The sequence below is a fragment of the Anomaloglossus baeobatrachus genome, chromosome 4, assembly GCF_048569485.1.
Source record: "Anomaloglossus baeobatrachus isolate aAnoBae1 chromosome 4, aAnoBae1.hap1, whole genome shotgun sequence".
NCBI lineage: Eukaryota > Metazoa > Chordata > Amphibia > Anura > Aromobatidae > Anomaloglossus > Anomaloglossus baeobatrachus.
The window spans coordinates 26,320,874-26,338,976 of NC_134356.1; the positions used below are offsets into that span (position 1 = coordinate 26,320,874).

The 18,103-nt window shown below is 50.2% G+C and overlaps 1 protein-coding gene across 1 annotated transcript; it reads left to right on the forward strand.

Annotated features, from left to right (window-relative positions):
- Positions 1–8,620: 8,620 nt before the first annotated feature.
- LOC142301092 (E3 ubiquitin/ISG15 ligase TRIM25-like) lies at positions 8,621–10,565 on the forward strand. Its single transcript, XM_075342111.1, is given in 2 exon segments — positions 8,621–9,787; positions 9,789–10,565. Coding segments are annotated over 2 exon segments (1,581 nt in total). The 5' UTR covers position 8,621; the 3' UTR covers positions 10,204–10,565.
- The last annotated feature ends 7,538 nt before the right edge of the window (positions 10,566–18,103 follow it).

Consider the following 18,103-nt stretch of genomic DNA (forward strand, 5'->3'; position numbering starts at 1 on the left):
CCGCCCCAGGTTCTCTAGACCCCTAGGTGAGCGTTCTCCATCCGCCTGGTCCCGCCCACTGGTGTGCCTTTTCTACCCGGGGGGGGTGACTAGGGTTTTGTTGGCTGAATGTAACCCTGTGTGGGAAGGTGTTATGCTGGGGCCTATTCTGTGTGACCACCTGGCGGCGCCAGGGCGTCACATTCCCCCTTGGTTAAATACAGACCGTCCGCGGGCTGTCTGACCACCAACATTTATTGTAACCGGAACTGTGGAATAAAAAGAGATAACAAGTATAATAACATTTTAAACAATTCTTCCCTTTACAGGAGGCACCATTCTTAAATGTTGCAATAACCGGAATGGGACGGAACGGACCACCTTCTTGTTGCACCCCCACCCAAAACAACCTATTCCCTGGTGCCACCGCTAACACTGGTGCACACCCCTTTTCCCAAGTCCAGGAACGGGTCCGGGTGACGCCCACACGGGCCGGGTAAAAAGTTCCTTACCTGACAGTCCTTGTTGAGGGCCCCATAGTCTGGGGACCCCTGACCTGGAGGGTAGTCACCGGTTGCAGTAGTGACTGGGCCTCGGCCTACTCCCCCGCAGGCTCTTCCTCCAATCAGCCTCTCCAAAGACTGTGCAGGTGCTGAACAAGAAGGTGGATAAGGTTATATTTACAAAACCCAAAAGTACTTGGGTTGGCTTTCCCAGTCCAAAAGCCATGGTCCATATTAAAACTGAAGAAACACTTTAACGGGGTCAACAACTGGGGTAGCCGGGAACCACTACCTCACTCATCCTCTGTGGTTGGAGATAGCGGAGGGGGGTGGAGGCACAGCTTTCCATCAATTTTCACCCATTTCCTCACATCAAGGGCAAACCACCCCTTCTCTCCGCAGTGTCAGGTGTAGGAGACCAGCTCTCCTGGCTCCTGGTCTCGATCCGGGTGACCCGTAGGCAGGTGTGGGGCCACATGCCTCCGGGAAACAAAAATTTCGGCATCCATGCCCGGCTCATAAATGAAGCCCCAGCCTTTTTGGGGGGTGAAATGCCGGAGCTGTCCTTGGAAGGTCAGGCCCCGCACCCGGAAGGTTGATTGCCGGAGATTATCCTTTTCCCGGTAGGTGCGGGTTAACAATTCTGCCTTCCGCTTTTCTCTGGCAGCGATCTCGACCTTTAGCTGCTGCCATTGCTGCTCCCAGTATGGGGCACTGGTTTCGTGCTCCGCTTCCTCCTGCTCAGGGGCTTGGCTCATCCGGACACCCTCACTGCCAGCTACGACCGGCCTCCTTTGAAGTGGAGGGCTTCGATGACTCGTGGCTTGGTCTGCCACCCTACAGGTGCATCCTGGCTGCGCCTCAGCTGGGACCGGGTAATGGGGAGCGGTCGGTGTCTTTGCTGTGGCAGACTTCCGGTCGGGCGTCGCCTCTGTTGCGACCGGGCGGATTGACGGAGCCGTTGTCATCAAGCGTGCAGCCATCCTCGGGACCGGGGTGACGTCATCTTTGGCGCGGCCTGGCTCTGGGCCGGAGGGGATGTCTTCCGGGCTTTAGCCTTGCGCGGGGCTGATACGAGTGCCGGAGCAGTGGTGTACTCATGGCCCGAGGGCCCAGTGGTCGGGTCCTCGCAGGCAGATGTAACGGTTACCGCTGCCGTGGTTTGGGGCAGCGGACCGATTGGGGCGCTAACTGCAGGTGCGGGCGTCGAGGAAGGCGACGTAGCGGACGGGGGCAGACCGAGCTCCTCAGCTGGTTGGACCGGTTCCGGTGGAACATAGGGGCGTGGGTCGCTTACCCGCTCCTCCGAGGCCATCTCCTCTTCGCGTGCCCAGACGGCTGCAGCCAGATCCCTCATCTCGGCAGTCCATTTTGTCAGCAGGAAATTTGCTTGGGCCTGGATCTTGTGGCACATCCTCGCGGTCTGGGCTTCCACCCAGTCGGCAGTCCCGGGAACAGGTTCCTCCATAGTCGGGTTGCCGGACCGGTCAGACATCCTCTCGAGATGGTGTCCAGGAACGGAAGGTGGCAGAGTCCTGGTGTCCCTGCCTCTTATCTCCTTGGATCACATGCCGCAGCCTTCTGCCTGCCCCCCTGTTTTTGGGGAGCAGTCACTTTGCACGGCTCTCTAGTTTCGTTTTCGGCCTCAGGGTTCTTCTTCCTTCCGGCTGTGTTCCCAGGGGGCGGGGTTTCAACTTTGCGCCTTTTCTCGGGGAAGAAGACGCTGGGTTGTCCTTTTTCGCGCCCAAAAATGGCAGAAATATAGCGGTTTTTCAAAATCTTTGCAGCGGAGCACCGCTGACAGGCCAGAACAAGCTGCACTTCCACCAGGTAGCTGGATGGGTTTCAATCCTGTTTGTGACGCCAAGTTTCGAGGTGTGTCACCCCTACGCCAGCCGTCGGGCTGCTCGGATCCGGATCTGCGGTATGGCTCGAGGGGTTCTTCCGGACCAAGCGGGGTTGCGCGGACACTTCGAATAAAACGGGACGTATTTGTACGGGATTTGCCGTATACACTCTGTGACTCAACCCACGGTGTGTGGTGAAGTGTGGCACCACCGCTGCTGTTGTGGGGCACCCGGGGGGCGATGGGATGGCAGCTGGATGTTAACCCCTCCGTAGGTAGGGATGGATGCCCCGGGTCCCAGTGTCTCTGTGCTGAGGATGGTGACTGCAGGGGCCAGCGCGCCTGGTCAGACCGGGGAATGTTAGTTTACTCACGATTGAAAGAATCACACAAGTCCAATGGTAAACCAAGGTGCTGGTGGCCGGCCGCTGCGGCTGGGTGTATTCTGGTCCATCACCTGGGGTGATGGTCTGTGTCACTTTCCTCTGCACTGTGTTTTCGGTGTGTTGGACTTCCCGGTGTGGAACACGGGAGTCCGCTCCCGGTACTTTGTTGGGAGCCTTGTACACTGAAGCTGACCCTTTGGATCTACTGGAACCTGGCGGATGCCCTATCCCTCTCGGTGGGTGGTTGTCTACTTTTGGGACTTTGGTTGGGACAGGACCTGTAATCCTGCCCTCAATTGGTTAATTAGCAAAGTCGGTGGTTCCGGTTCTCTGCTTCAGGGTCCAAGTACCCCCTCTGTGCATGGTTTACGGGTCAGTTCTCCGGTGTCGGTACTGGCGGGCTCCAACCCTGCCCCTGTCCACCTCCAATCTCCGGCAGCCGTCTTCCCATCTCCTGACAGACACAGACCACCGTCTGCCACCTAACCAGCACGCCGGGGCTCCAACCCCGACGCCTTTCCTTTCTGTCTTTTCACTACACTACACTCCGACTACCGCTTCCACTCCACTCACTTAAAACAACAACTTAAAACTACTCTTTTCCCGCCCCGGGTTCTCTAGACCCCTAGGTGGGTGTTCTCCATCCGCCTGGTCCCTCCCACTGGTGTGCCTTTCCTACCCTGGGGGGGTGACTAGGGTTTTGTTGGCTGAGTGTAACCCGGTGTGGGAAGGTGTTATGCGGGGGCCTATTCTGTGTGACCACCTGGCGGCGCCAGGGCGTCACATTGTTAGCTCAGGTCACTGCACTGCTCTCCCAGCCAATGGTGAACGTTCTGTTCTTCATTGACTGGAACAGTGAGTATGGATCGTCGTGGGACCCCCTTATTGGATTACGCCAGACCCGGATTTGTTTTTTCTTTTCAATAAATTGGTGAAAGAGGGAATGAGTTGGGGAGTGGGTTTTTTTTTCAAATAAAAATGTGTTTGTCGTCTATTTTTTTTTTATTACTGACTGGGTTGTGATGTCGGGTAACAATAACCCCAGGGCTTGACGCCAGGTGACATTACACATCTGGTATCAACCCTATATATTACCTTGATTGCCACCGCACCAGGGAGCTGGGACAAATCACCAGGATTGGCACATCTAATGGATGTGCCACTTCTGGGGCAGCTGCGGCCTGCTATTCTTAGGCTGGGGAGGGTCCAAGAACCGTGGACCTCCCTAGTCTGAGAATACCAAACCACAGCTGTCCGCTTTACCTTGGCTGGTGATCCAATTTGGGGGGGACCCCACATTTTTTGTTTTAAATTATTTATTTAATTTAAAAAAACAGCGTGGGGTTCCCTCGGTTTTGGATTACCAGCCAAGGTGAAGCTACCAGTTGTGGCCTGCAGGCTGCAGCCGTCTGCTTTACCTGAGCTGGCTACAAAAAATAAGGGGGACCCCACGTCATTTTTTTTTAATTATTTATTTTTTTGCTAAATACTAGGCTAGGCACCCTGTAGTGCCACATGAAAGACACTAAAGGATGCAGGATTACAAAATGCTGGGGAGTGGGACATTATATATGTCTTTCTCATCTATTATCTATCTATCCCTCTATCTATCCCTCCATTCATCCATCTATCCCTCTATCTCTCTGTCTCTCTATCTATCCATCTATGTATCCCTCTATCTATCCCTCTATCTATATCTATTTATCTATCTAGCTGCTTCTGTGTTTTGCGGTCCGCAAAAAAAAAACGGAAGGCACAAGCATGATACATGAATGACACACGGCCCGTATACAAAATGGAACGGATGTCACACGGATGCATCCGTGAAAAAAACAGGAATATGAATGTAGCCTTAAGCGGGCTTTACACGCTATGATATCATAAATGAATTATCGTCGCGGTCACGGTGTTTGTGACGCACATCCGGCGTCATTAACAATATCGTAGTGTGTGACACTTATGTGTGACCTAAAACGATCGCAAAACAGGCCAAAATCGTTTGCCACAGAGAGGTCGTCCTAAAACAAAAAATCGTTTTCTTCTAATTAGCGATCTTGTTCCTCGTTCCTGCAGCAGCACACATCGCTATGTGTGACACCGCAGGAGCGAGGAACATCTCCTTACCTGCCTCCACCGGCAATGCGGGAGGAAGGAGGTGGGCAGGATCTTTACGTCCCGCTCATCTCCGCCCCTCCGCTTCTATTGGACGGCTGCCGTGTGACGTTGCTGTGATGCCGCACGACCCGCCCGCTTAGAAAGGAGTCGGATCGCCGGCCAGAGCGACGTCGCAGGACAGGTAAGTCCGTGTGACGGGGTAAGCGAGGTTGTGTGTGATGGGCAGCGATTTGCCCGTGTCGCACAACCGACGGGGGCGGGTACGATCGCTTGCGATCTCGCTAGCGAGATCGCAGCGTGTAAAGCCCGCTTTAGTCTTGCAGTTGGCAGGTGTCCACTCAGCAAAAAGGTCACAGACAGCATAGCTTATCCTGGTAATAAGCTAATTTAGAATCTCTTTTGGAAAATGGAAAATTTTCCCCCAATTTGCTATTATAGTGAGGGTCCAATTCCAATATTCATCATTTTGCTTGATGATAACAATATGCCTGTCTTAACACAAGCATTCCACCATATAGATTACCATGCTGCCCAGCACAACCGAAGGCCTCATTGGTTCATTATGATCCCCCCGCTGCAACAGTTGGTTGTCATGGGCAGGATTGTGGTCTTAATTTTCACTCTGATTGTTATCTTCATTCTCTGCCTGTATCAACGCATACTCCCCTCTGCATCCACCTGTTCCTTCCTTCAAATCTTGGTGCACATAACATTAACTTTGAAAAGCTCCAACTGATACAGGTCAGCGATGATTGTTCTTCCTCCATTCCCTCTCACATTCTGGTATTTTTTCCAGGATGAATATGAAGGGCATGACATTGTTGATTTCACACTTGTCTCTACTGACAAATTTTGATGCCTATATTATGGTTTTCAGTAGCTGACACATGTCCCACATCAGCTGCAAATGGCGGATCGTAAAGTAATCCAAGCTCCAGGTTGGCTGCTGCATGATATAGTTCATTACCACTTACGCTGCTCGTACACATGGTTCAACATATGTGGCACTGAATTCTATTGGGTTGCAACATCGCAAAGCAGGAAACACTATAGCAGACCATTCTGCATTTGCAAAGCAAGGAGGCTGGACTTCACCATGTAAGAAGGTTTAAAATGAGCTGATGCTTGCCTGGCCATAGTCAGCACACTACTCAATATTATATTTCTGAAAGGATTGTTGGACTACCAAATTCACAGCATGGGCCATGCAGAGACCATGAGTTACTTTGTCCAACCATAAGGCAGTTAGTGTGATCCGGGTGTTGTCATTCATTTCCCATCCACTATATGGCTTTTTCCCCACACTTTCACTAATGCAAGATAAAGCTTGGTAGCACTTTGCAGGGGATTTACCGCCCCAAACCTGCAAATCCCTTGTCTGTAAATGTACTATTTAATGTTGATATAATGTGTGTACTGTAGATATGTTTTATAATATATTATGTGTGTGGCAACTAGATGGCCACATGGGGTAAGCTACTTCCCTTGGTGCTCTCAGGCTAGGGAGAGCTAATGGCAGGGAGGAGCTTAGCTAGAAAAAGCTTAGGAAGACAGTAAATGACAGGAGAGTCCTGATGGAAGTGGAGTGACCCACACCTGTGAGAGGTGTGAGAAGAAAAGGCCTGAATATCTGTAATTAATTTGGACCCTCTGGGTCAGATCCTGGCACCAGACACGTGGGGCCGTGGTGAGAGGTGGGCTGACCAAACCATGTCCCAATAGGGTGAAGTCAGGATGGCCATCCCATGGCAAATACCCAAAGAATCCCCTCACCAGGCTGAAGGCCAGTGGGCTCTGCAGAAGGAGTAGGTCCTGACGAACCTGGATAGAAGAGCGCCATCCCCAGGAACCCCCATCATGGCTTATAGCTAATTCCTGTGGGTGGGAGACGGACCCCTGAAGGAATATATGAATCTTCCTGACACTTTAAAACTGAATGAGGGGATGAGGGTCTCGAAGGCCCGAATAGCAGGGAAGTGGCTGGCCAGTAAATTAAGTGTGACTTCAGTCGCTTTGGACAACCCCGACGGGTTACCAGAGCGGAAAGCTGAAGTAGATATGTTAAATGGAGTAGTGACCACTGTAACAAGGAAGGAACATGCCCACCACTGGCAAGAAATAAGATTGTATATGACTGGTTTAAGTAAAGAGAAGTTCATCTTTGAGAAACATTGTGTCTGTGAGTGGTGTTTGGGTACACCGGGGTCTGCTGCAGTCGGTAGCTGGGAAGTGGCCCAGAAGAAGCGAGAACTAGTCCTGGCCGCTGGCCTGAAAGTAAGTGTCCCGCACCAGAAATCCAAGCAACCCTTCCCCGCCTTAGAGCCGGTGGCGGCGCAGAGAAGTAGCCCAGGGCTGCACTGCAGCAAGAAGGCAGTACCAGACACGACTGCCACAGCACTCCATCACCCATCTAACAGTATAAACAAGTTTTCGAATGTAGTGTTGTGGGGATGGCACAGGACAGTAGTCATGGATGAGGGGATCCGTCATGTAGTCTGTGCCCCGGCCAACCCCACAGAGCAAGGGGGGCTATTCTGTTCGCTGGTTAGTGGGACCTGGCTGGTTGAGAAAAGGTGTGTGGGTCATACCTTTGGAGTACATCGTCGGTGGCTCTGGCGACTCGAGTACCTCTGGCAATGAAAACAAACACAGAGACAAACAGTTCTTTTTCTGGTTAATGTTTAGTTTAACAGTTCCGACTTCACAACTGAAACAGCGGGCATATTCTCTTAGTTCAACTTCCGCACACTTTAGTTCACATCAACAAAATCTCTTATGCTGGGCACATCTTCTGCATTTCTTTTGTTACAAAACACATCATCAACTTTAGATTTAACTCATATTGAACTACCTTCTTGTACCTTGGTTCTGGAGGGTTGCCCAGAAATACAGTGACAATGGCAGGGGGCATCATCCGGTAACTCCTGTCAAAGCCCCGGTGACTCTTGCCAACCTGGACAGGAGCGTTTATGGGGTTACCCAAAGCCATAGCAAAGGGCCTTACACTCACTGACACCTCCAAAGGTTCTAAGTAAGATGGTGCACTACTGCCTTCTGCTAGCTGCTCTCCTATGCCTTGATGGGCCAGAGGCCTAATTGACACAGACACAGACTCTATTTCAGGGGCCATTATTTTAACATGACACATGTAATCTTGCTCTGTTCCCTCTGGCCTCAACCTCTCCGACATTATTGGTCCATACTCTTCTACCCAGCCTGGCATTACAGTCCCCTATTGACTCACAGTCGGCATCCCACTCACAGGGACCCACTCACTCAGCGCTAACACCGCCGACCGGACTCTGTTCATCCAATGTCCTTAACCGTGGTGCCCTGTTCTCCCAGGCCTATTCTAAGTATCCTATAGTGGATCTTTCTGTGGTAGAGATCGCCCATTCATGACACCAGAAAAATGCCACCAGATTCCAGAACCATGGGGGAAGAGGATGAATTCCATCCAGCTCCAACTATATAAACGGAAAGAGAAGAATGCTACTGGACCACTAGAAATAATAAGAAAGAGCAGGGACGGCATTACCCCCCCCCCCCCAAAAAGCACTGGAGCCAATGAGGCAAATCTGGGATGGTTACACAACTGAACTGGGGGAGTTAAACTTGCTCCACAGTCTGAGGAACTTTCATTAACTATTGTACTGCCTTCCAAATTAGAGAGGGAGTTACTTGAACACAAGTTACAGTTCAGCCGCACCCAGTGTCAAAATAGTTAAACCCACATCCTGGTTTATGACTGCTGGAGAAATGTGGTTTCATTTCTCTCTTCCTCCGTCAGCCATGGCGTTTGCTGATCTCAGAGAAGAGCTGGACTGCTCCATCTGTCTGAGCTCTTATATAGATCCTGTAATGCTGAGATGTGGACACAACTTCTGCCGGGTCTGTATTGATCGTGTGCTGGATACACAGGACGGGTCTGGAGTTTATTCCTGTCCTGACTGCAGAGAAAAGTTTCACGAGCGTCCAGCGCTGATGAGGGACATAGCTCTGCGTAAATTAATGGAAAATTTACTGTTTACTCCACCAGCACAGACAGAAACCGGGATCTGCTGCACTTACTGTGTGGACTCTCCTGTACCTGCTGTTAGATCCTGTCTACACTGTGAGGCTTCTCTGTGTGAGAAACACCTGAGGGCTCACAGCAAATCACCAGAACATGTCTTATCTGATCCCAGCACTTCTCTGGAGAAAAGGAAATGTTCTGTCCATAAGAAGATCCTGGAATATTACTGCACTGAGGACGCGGCTTGTATCTGTGTGTCCTGCAGTTTGGCCGGAAAACATCGGGGACACGGAGTGGAAATGCTGAATGAAGCCTCAGAGAAGAAAAAGATGACACTGAGAAATGTTCTTCAAAAACTCAATATAAGAAAAGAGAAGACTGATAAAAGAGTCCGGAGTCTGGAGGTGCGCAGGAAAAGATTCAATGGAAAATCAGCTGAGAAAGCAGAGAGAGTCACTGCGCTGTGTACAGACATCAGGAGACGGGTGGACGACCTGGAGAAGAAGGTCCTGAGTGAGATCTCCAGGCAGGAAAAGGAAGAGTCACGGTCACTGTCTGCTCTGATCCATCAGCTGGAGATAAAGAAGGACGAGCTGTCCAGGAAGATGAGGCACATTGAGGAGCTGTGTAACATGACTGATCCACTGACCGTCTTACAGGAACCAGACACCGGGGACTTGTGTGATCCTGAGGAGGAGGGAGGTGATGAGGACACAGGGGGACATGATAAACAGCTCCATGATGGAGATGACCTGGATGTGGCTGTGATCTCACACACATTACACACATTATGTGAGGTAATAACAGGTATAAGGAGGGGGATCTATGTGGAGGATCCTGCAGACATATTACTGGATGTAAACACAGCTCGTAATTATATTCTTATATCAAATGACCTGAAAACTGCAACTGGGACACGAAAAATGCAGATTCGTCCAGAAATATAATCAGGTGATGAGCAGGAGGGGATTTACCTCAGGACGACATTACTGGGATGTGGAGGGCAGTAGATCGGGGAATTGGATGGTGGGGATGTGTTACCCCAGTATAGACAGGAGTGGAGAACGGTCACGTGTTGGGGATAATAACAAGTCCTGGAGTTTCTTGAGGTATTATAATCAGTATTCAGTGAGACATGACAGGAAAGAGATCCGGTTACCTGGCACAATCCTCAGTGATAGATTCAGGATCTGTCTGGATTATGAGGCCGGGCAGTTGTCCTTTTATGAGCTGTGTGACCCCATCAGACACTTACACACCTTCACTGCCGCCTTCTCCGAGCCCCTTCATGCTGCATTATGTGTATGGGAAGCTTCTATAAGGCTGTTAGTAGGAGGAAACAACTGGAAGAAAACATAATATAAGAAACTGGTGATAAAGAATATAATAGTGAAATGATCATGTGACTTTTGCTGATAATCTGATGCTAATATTATATCCTCCTGATCATATATCTATACGCTGCTTATAATTCCCTCTCAGTTACTAGAAGACATTTTTATACCTTTGTTCTCTTCTTCTATAATGGAATCTCTGATAAGACTTTCTTCACTTTTTCTCCATAAATGAGGCGACTAGTAAAGGTCAGATCGGCTTTTCTTGACATAATCCTAGGAAATTGTTAATTTTTTTATGTTTTATTTTCATAATGTGCCCCAAAATTTGTAAGCAGGCTTCTTAGGGGCAGATTGTCAGAAATTTACTGTAAGAAGCCAATTAAAATGATGGATAGCATACAAGAACGTGTCAAGTTCTATCTGACTCTGTTCATCTGATGATATAATTGTTACTGTCCTCCATTAATAACTAGGGTGGGGGTGGAATACAATTCTTGGTCTTGGTCACATTGATTGTACTTAACTTCATTTCTCTTCTGGAGTAATCCTTTTTAGGCAAATTTGGTAAAAATAGAAGATAACATTCTGTACAATTATTAGTGACCATGAGGAGAATTGTGGCACTACCCTGCTACCTGCAGTTGGTCTACGCTGCCCCATATCACAAGGTCCACAAGCACACTGGCACAGATCCATAGTATTGTGCCAAATATTTATACAGATGTGGAAAACATACCGCAAAGTAAGAATGCATTAAAAATTAAAGTGTTAACAGGTTTTTTTTTTAACAATTAACAAATTGCAATGTGAATGAGCAAAAGCAAAATTTAAATTATATCTATCTTTAATGTGATTATACTTTGCCTTCGAAACACAGTCAAAGCTTATTTACCAGTATAAACCACTGGTCAGACAGCCAGGAGACGTATGGCTGTGCAGTGTCAGTGGTAGAAACTGCACAGTACAGAATTTGGACGGAGCAGAGATGTCTGTCAGTAGAGTGACAGCATCAACAGCCCCGGCACCAGCAGTACTACAGTATAGATGACATGGTGACAGATGGACAGGGTGTAGATACCTAGCTAAGGGTGGGCCAATGCCATAGAGTGTAAAAGACAGACAACAGGCATTTAGATGGTATTTTGGCATATGCCATAGGTGAAGTCGGCAATGATACATTTTGGCAATTGTTAGTTTTTCCACACTTGTGGAGGATAACTTGGTCAACTTGGGTGTCACAAATAGAGTTGAGCGCGGTTCGTGGTTCGTGGTTCTCCAGTTCGCGGTTCGAGTGATTTTGGGGGCTGTTCTAGATCGAACTAGAACTCGAGCTTTTTGCTAAAGCTCGATAGTTCTAGTTATGTTCGAGAACGGTTCTAGCAGCAAAAAGTCAAGCTAATTACTAGCTGGCTTTCCGCTGTAATAGTGTAAGTCACTCTGTGACTTACACTATTATGAAATTTCACTGTATAGTGTGCGGGAACAGCGCATTCAGATCACTGCTGCTGGGATAATGGCGATCACCATTTTTTTTTTTCCTTGTCTTCCTTCCCTAAGCGCGCGCGTGTAGTGGGGCGGGCCAGCATGTCAGCCAATCCCAGACACACACATAGCTAAGTGGACTTTTAGCCAGAGAAGCAACGCCATGTGTGATAGGATGTCCATGTCACATGTCCCTGCATTATAAAAACGTAAAAACGGGTATCTGCCCATCAGGACGCCATTATCTGCCTTCTGCGTCTGGGTGTCAGTCACCGCTGGCATAACTCCTGTCTCCAATACTGCTGTGTACGCTCTACACACAGCGCTATACAGAATAGGGATAGAAGTTTCTTTTAGCCCTTGTAAGGGCTAATAACAGCAGGCTCAGAGCCATAGGTGACAGTCAGGTCCGGGGAAACAGATTCTAACAGCTACAGATAAGAGCGTCTGTGTAGCTAAGGTCAGGGACTTCCTCGCTGCATTTCCCCATTAGGAGGGATAGAAAGTGAGGCTTCCTTTCCTCTACACAGACCCACAACCCTGGCACTGTACCCTCCTGTTCTTTGCACACTCCAGCTCACTGTTACTATGCCATTATACTAGCAAACACTGAGGAAACTTAGTGGCATCCTTAAAGTGGCTGTTGGACTTCCATTAGTGTCCCACTAGTGCAAATCTATTTGCAGCACCTCTGCATTGCACACTCAAGCTCATTGTTACTAAGGCTACTTTCACACTTGCGTTGAACGGTATCCGTTGCATTGCGTTGTGTAACGGATGCAACGGATGTGTTGCATATAGTGACACAACGGATGCAACGGATGCTGCAAAACAACGCAATTCGTTTTGATTTTTTTTTTTTTTTTTTCCCGGTTTTACCAGCGGCAGACTATAGTGAACGATCAGCTGATCGTTCCCTGCAGCCGGCCGCTGGGTGATCAGCTGATTGCTCCCAGTAGCCGGCCGCCGGGTGATCAGCTGATCGCTCCCGCCCGCCGGGTGATCAGCTGATCGCTCCCGGCTGCCGGGTGATCAGCTGATCGCTCCCTGCAGCCGGCTGCCGGGTGATCAGCTGATCGCTCCCGGCCGCCGGGTGATCAGCTGATCGCTCCCGGCCGCCGGGTGATCAGCTGATCGCTCCCTGCAGCCGGCCGCCGGGTGATCAGCTGATCGCTCCCTGCAGCCGGCCGCCGGGTGATCAGCTGATCGCTCCCTGCAGCCGGCCGCCGGGTGATCAGCTGATCGCTCCCTGCAGCCGGCCGCCGGGTGATCAGCTGATCGCTCCCTGCAGCCGGCCGCCGGGTGATCAGCTGATCGCTCCCTGCAGCCGGCTGCCGGGTGATCAGCTGATCGCTCCCGGCCGCCGGGTGATCAGCTGATCGCTCCCTGCAGCCGGCCGCCGGGTGATCAGCTGATCGCTGTCACTTGCCGGCGCCCGGGCATGCCGGCGGGCGGGCGCTCAGCTGAGCGCTGTGACTTGCCGGCGGCCGGGCATGCTGGTGGCCGGTCATTCAGCTGAGCGCTGTCGCTTGCCGACGGCCGGGCGCTCAGCTGAACGTTCGGCCACCGCGAGCCAAAATAAAGTTTGATTTAAAAAAAAAAAAAAAAAAAGAGCATGCGCAGTGAAATCCAGAGGATTCCGCTGCTCAAAATAACGTTACATGCTGCGTTCCTCCCGCTGGGCGGAAGCAACGGAGCGTCGCCCAGCGGAAGCAACGCAGCTCCTTTTGGTACAATCCGTCAACCATACAAGTCTATGGGAAACAGCGGAATCCGTTAACGGATTCCGCTGTTTCCCAAAAGGGCGGATTGTAACGGAAGGAAAATAACGCAAGTGTGAAAGTACCCTTAGCCATTATACTAGCAAATACTGAGTAAACTTAGTGGCATCCTAAAAGTGGCTGTTGGACTTCCATTAGTGTCCCACTGGTGCAAATCTATTTGCAGCACCTCTGCATTGCACACTCAAGCTCATTGTTACTAAGCCATTATAACCTGTTTCCCCGAAAATAAGACACTGTCTTATATTTTTTTTTGCCCTGAAAAAAGCACTATGTCTTTTTTCAGGGGGTGTCTTATTCTCGAGGAGACATGGTTGGGGGTAAGTTTACCCCCCACAAAAAGCAGACCACCCCCATCCCAGGATCGTCATACTTACCAGCCCAGGGCGTCTGTATGGCTCCCAGATCCTCCTGTGATCTCCCACCAGGTGTGCTGCACGCCTCCCCTGCGTCTGGCTGACATCGGATCTCACACACACACACACACACACTTCTCCCTGTGATCTCCCTGCAGCTGTGCTCCCCTGCGTCTGGCTAACATCAGATCTCACACACACACACACACACACATCAGATCACACTCACTCACACACAAACACACACCCACCCCACTTCTTCCCACCCACCCCATGATCCCAGCAGCTGTGCTGCACGCCGTGCTCCTCTGCCTCCTGCCGACACTCACAGATCCGATCGCTTACGTTCACACACAGTCACACATCAGACAGTATACACGCACACATCTGATCGCATACAATCACACACACACCCCACTTCTCCCTGTGCCCTCCGGTGGGCGGTCTCAGCAGCTGTGCTGCATGCCATGCTCCTCTGCCTTCTGCCGACACTCACACATCAGAACACACTCACACATCAGACAGCATACACGCACACACCCGATCGCATACACTCACACACACACTGACGATATCGCACATACGCACTCACACAGTCAGAACATCCGGAGATACCACATGCTTCCAGCCATGTGATCCTCCGGCAGGTCCTGGAAGGTCACTGCACGCACAGTATCGCCGCCGAGAAGCAAGCGATATCACTGGATGTTGTGAGTGTGTGGATGCGATCTGATGTGTGTGTGAGGTGTGTGTGAGGTGAGAGTGAGTGAGTGTGATCTGATGTGTGTGTGTCTGTTCTTATGTGTGTGCGTGTGTGTGTGTGTTCCGCCGCTGAAGGACCTTGATGCGCTCACCTGCTCCTGGTCGGCTTCTGGTGAGTATGATCAGGGGTCTTCTTTCTTCTGTCTTCTCTCTTCTGGGGGTGCCCGCTGCCTATAATGAAGTGTCCTGCAGTGTCTTTAACTCTTTCACCGCTGCATGACACTTCATTATTGACCGCAGCTATGTCTTATTTTCAGGGGATGTGTTATATTAAAGCTTCCCTGAAAACTCCTGGGATGTCTTATTTTTGGGGGATGTCTTATTTTCGGGGAAACACGGTACTAGCAAACACTGAGGAAACTTAGTGGCATCCTAAAAGTGGCTGTTGGACTTCATTATTGTCCCACTGGTGCAAAGCTATTTGCAGCACCACTGCATTGCACACACAAACTCATTTTTACTAAGCCATTATACTAGCAAACACTGAGGAAACTTAGTGGCATCCTAAAAGTGGCTGTTGGACTTCATTATTGTCCCACTGGTGCAAAGCTATTTGCATCACCTCTGCATTGCACACGCAAACTCATTTTTACTAAGCCATTATACTAGCAAACACTGAGGATACTTAGTGGCATCCTATAATTGGCTGTTGGACTTCATTATTGTCCCACTGGTGCAAAGCTATTTGCAGCACCTCTGCATTGCACACGCAAACTCATTTTTACTAAACCATTATACTAGCAAACACTGAGGATACTTAGTGGCATCCTATAATTGGCTGTTGGACTTCATTATTGTCCCACTGGTGCAAAGCTATTTGCAGCACCACTGCATTGCACACTCAAGCTCATTGTTACTAGGCCATTATACTAGCAAACACTGAGTAAACTTAGTGGCATCCTAAAAGTGGCTGTTGGACTTCATTATTGTCCCACTGGTGCAAAGATATTTGCGGCACCTCTGCATTGCACACTCAAGCTCATTGTTACTAAGCCATTATACTAGCAAACACTGAGGAAACTTAGTGGCATCCTAAAAGTGTCTGCTGGACTTCATTATTGTCCAACTGGTGCAAAGATATTTGCGGCACCTCTGCATTGCACACTGAAACTCATTGTTACTAAGCCATTCTAATAGCAAACTATGCTGCCAGTTTAAGGGCCGTAGTTGCATTGTCAGGGATAGTTATTGTTGTTTATTCTGCTGTTAATAAAGCTAGACCACCGCTGCAATCTACACCACCTCTCAATTTTTACTACCACATTTTAAGTGCACAATCTTGTCGCAATCAAAATGAGTGGCAAAATGACAGATGCTGGTGGAAAGGGGAAGAGGTGTGTTGGAAAAGGAAAAAAAAGGGTTTGTCCGTGGGGAAGGTGGCAAAGATCCATTAACATCTGCTGAAGATAGACCATCTTCCAGCAAAAGTAAGATGTCTACTACTTACCGTGGACAATCCGCTGTGCTCCCTTTTTTACGGACACGAACAACTGGAACAAAGGTTGATGATGGCCAAAAAAAGAAAATGTTTGAATGGATCTCAAGTGGTCCAACAAGTGCCCTCTCCGCCACCTCAACTACCACATCCAAAAAACACCAGTCCTCTGAGTTGTCATCCCAATCACACTTGCTTTCTCCCAGCTCTGAAATCTCCATCCTCCCTGCACAGTATGGTGGAACTGAGATTGCTGAGTCTGCAGAGCTGTTCAGTCACACTATAGCCTGGGAATCAGAGGTCTGCTAGCTACAGTGAGTACAGACCAGGAAATGGTCTGCAGTGATGCCCAGAACCTTTGTGACTCTGATTCAGGCCGTGGGGACCAAGTTTCTGAGCATAATGTTGACCCTTATTCACAAACTGTAACACCTGTTGTTATAGACAATGAGGAACATACTGATGACGATGAGACGCAGATACCAGATTGGGATTACAACTTAAATATTGGTTCACGTCAGGAAGAGGCTCGGTCTGAGGTTGAGGGGAGTACAAACACAACGCTTGATGAGGATGTTCTAGATCTCACCTACTGTCAACCCACAGTCAGGCACTCGAGGAGGTCAACAGAGGCGGTGGAGGAGGATGCTACTGACGACGAAGTTACCTTGCGCCTTCCTGGACAGAGGAGTAGTACTGGTAGCACGTCTACAACTGCATCCTTAGCCACCACTCTGCCTCTGAGCACTAGTCGGGGGGGCTCAGCAGGTCGCATGCCCTCTAAGCCTTGCCTAGCCTGGACCTTTTTTGACATAGCAAAAGATCGCCCAAATCATGTGATATGTAAAATTTGTCGTGATTCTGTTAGTAGAGGGCAAGACCTCAGGAGTTTGACAACTTCTTTCATGAATCGTCACATGAATAAATATCATATGTCCCAGTGGGAAGCTCACTGTGCTGCAATGCGGTCTAGCGGAGCGAACCATCCACCGCCTGCCCCTTCAAGTGCATCCGCGCGCTCTTCATCTTCTAGGACTGTGGGGACAGCTGTCACACCTAGTTTTCCATGCACAACTTCCACCACTGTAACCGCAACAGGCAGTTTGCTTGGCAGGTTGTCAGTTGGTTTGGAAGGGGAAACAAGTGTGTGTGTACAGCTCTCTCAGACATCGATAGCATCAACTATGAAGGCAACATCATGTCTACGCCTGCACTTTCCTCACAAACCTGCATTTTTTCAGGGACACCCTACTCACCACTGTCTATGTCGCGGGCGGAGGAGGGGACGCCGCGCTCTCCCTACTGCTCGGGTCCGGCTGCGGCTGCCGCGGCCTGCTGCTGCCGCTGCTCGGTGGCTCGAGCGATGGGCCGGATCCCGGGGACTCGAGCGGCGCTCCTCGCCTGTAAGTGAAAAGGGGATTGGGTGTTTTGGGATAGTTTATTGTCCGTGACGCCGCCCACGGTTGTGGTGATTTGTTGACACCACCGCTGCTCTGTATGGGGATCCCGGGAAGGATAGTATGGAGCAGCCAGTTGTTGTGTTGCCCCTCCGTGGGTAGGGGTTGGTGATCCCGGGGCCCAGTGATGAGGTGGGTGATGCAGGGCTTGGTGGGCGCAGGGACGCGGGGGCAGCGCTGTGCCTTGCGGCACTGTGGTACTCACTCAGCCTGAGACGATGACACAGTTCTCGGTAAAACACACGGCTGGAAAGACGGTTCCCACGGACGGCTGCACTTGCTTTCCCCAGTAGGTGACGGTGACGGTCCCTCTGTCCTGCACCTATGATGATAATGGTTGCGATGGGTTCCCACCGGTAACCCGCTCCCCGGCTTCAATCTGGGCCGGAGGAGCCTCTCTCTTGCCCGCAGGCGCTGGCCCTGGGAAACTGGTGCCTTGGCGGTGGTGGTGTCTCCCCTCAATGGTCGGACTGTTGCCTTCAATCGGGACTTGGTTGTTAGGAGACAGACGTCCCCTTCACTGACGGATTTGGCAAATTATGGCGACTCCTAGCCTTGCCGGGATCCGAAAGGCCCCTGCCCTGGTGCTGACTGTTCTTCGTATACTGCTCCAGACCGCCGGGTCACCACCCGTCCGCGGTCCTTCAGG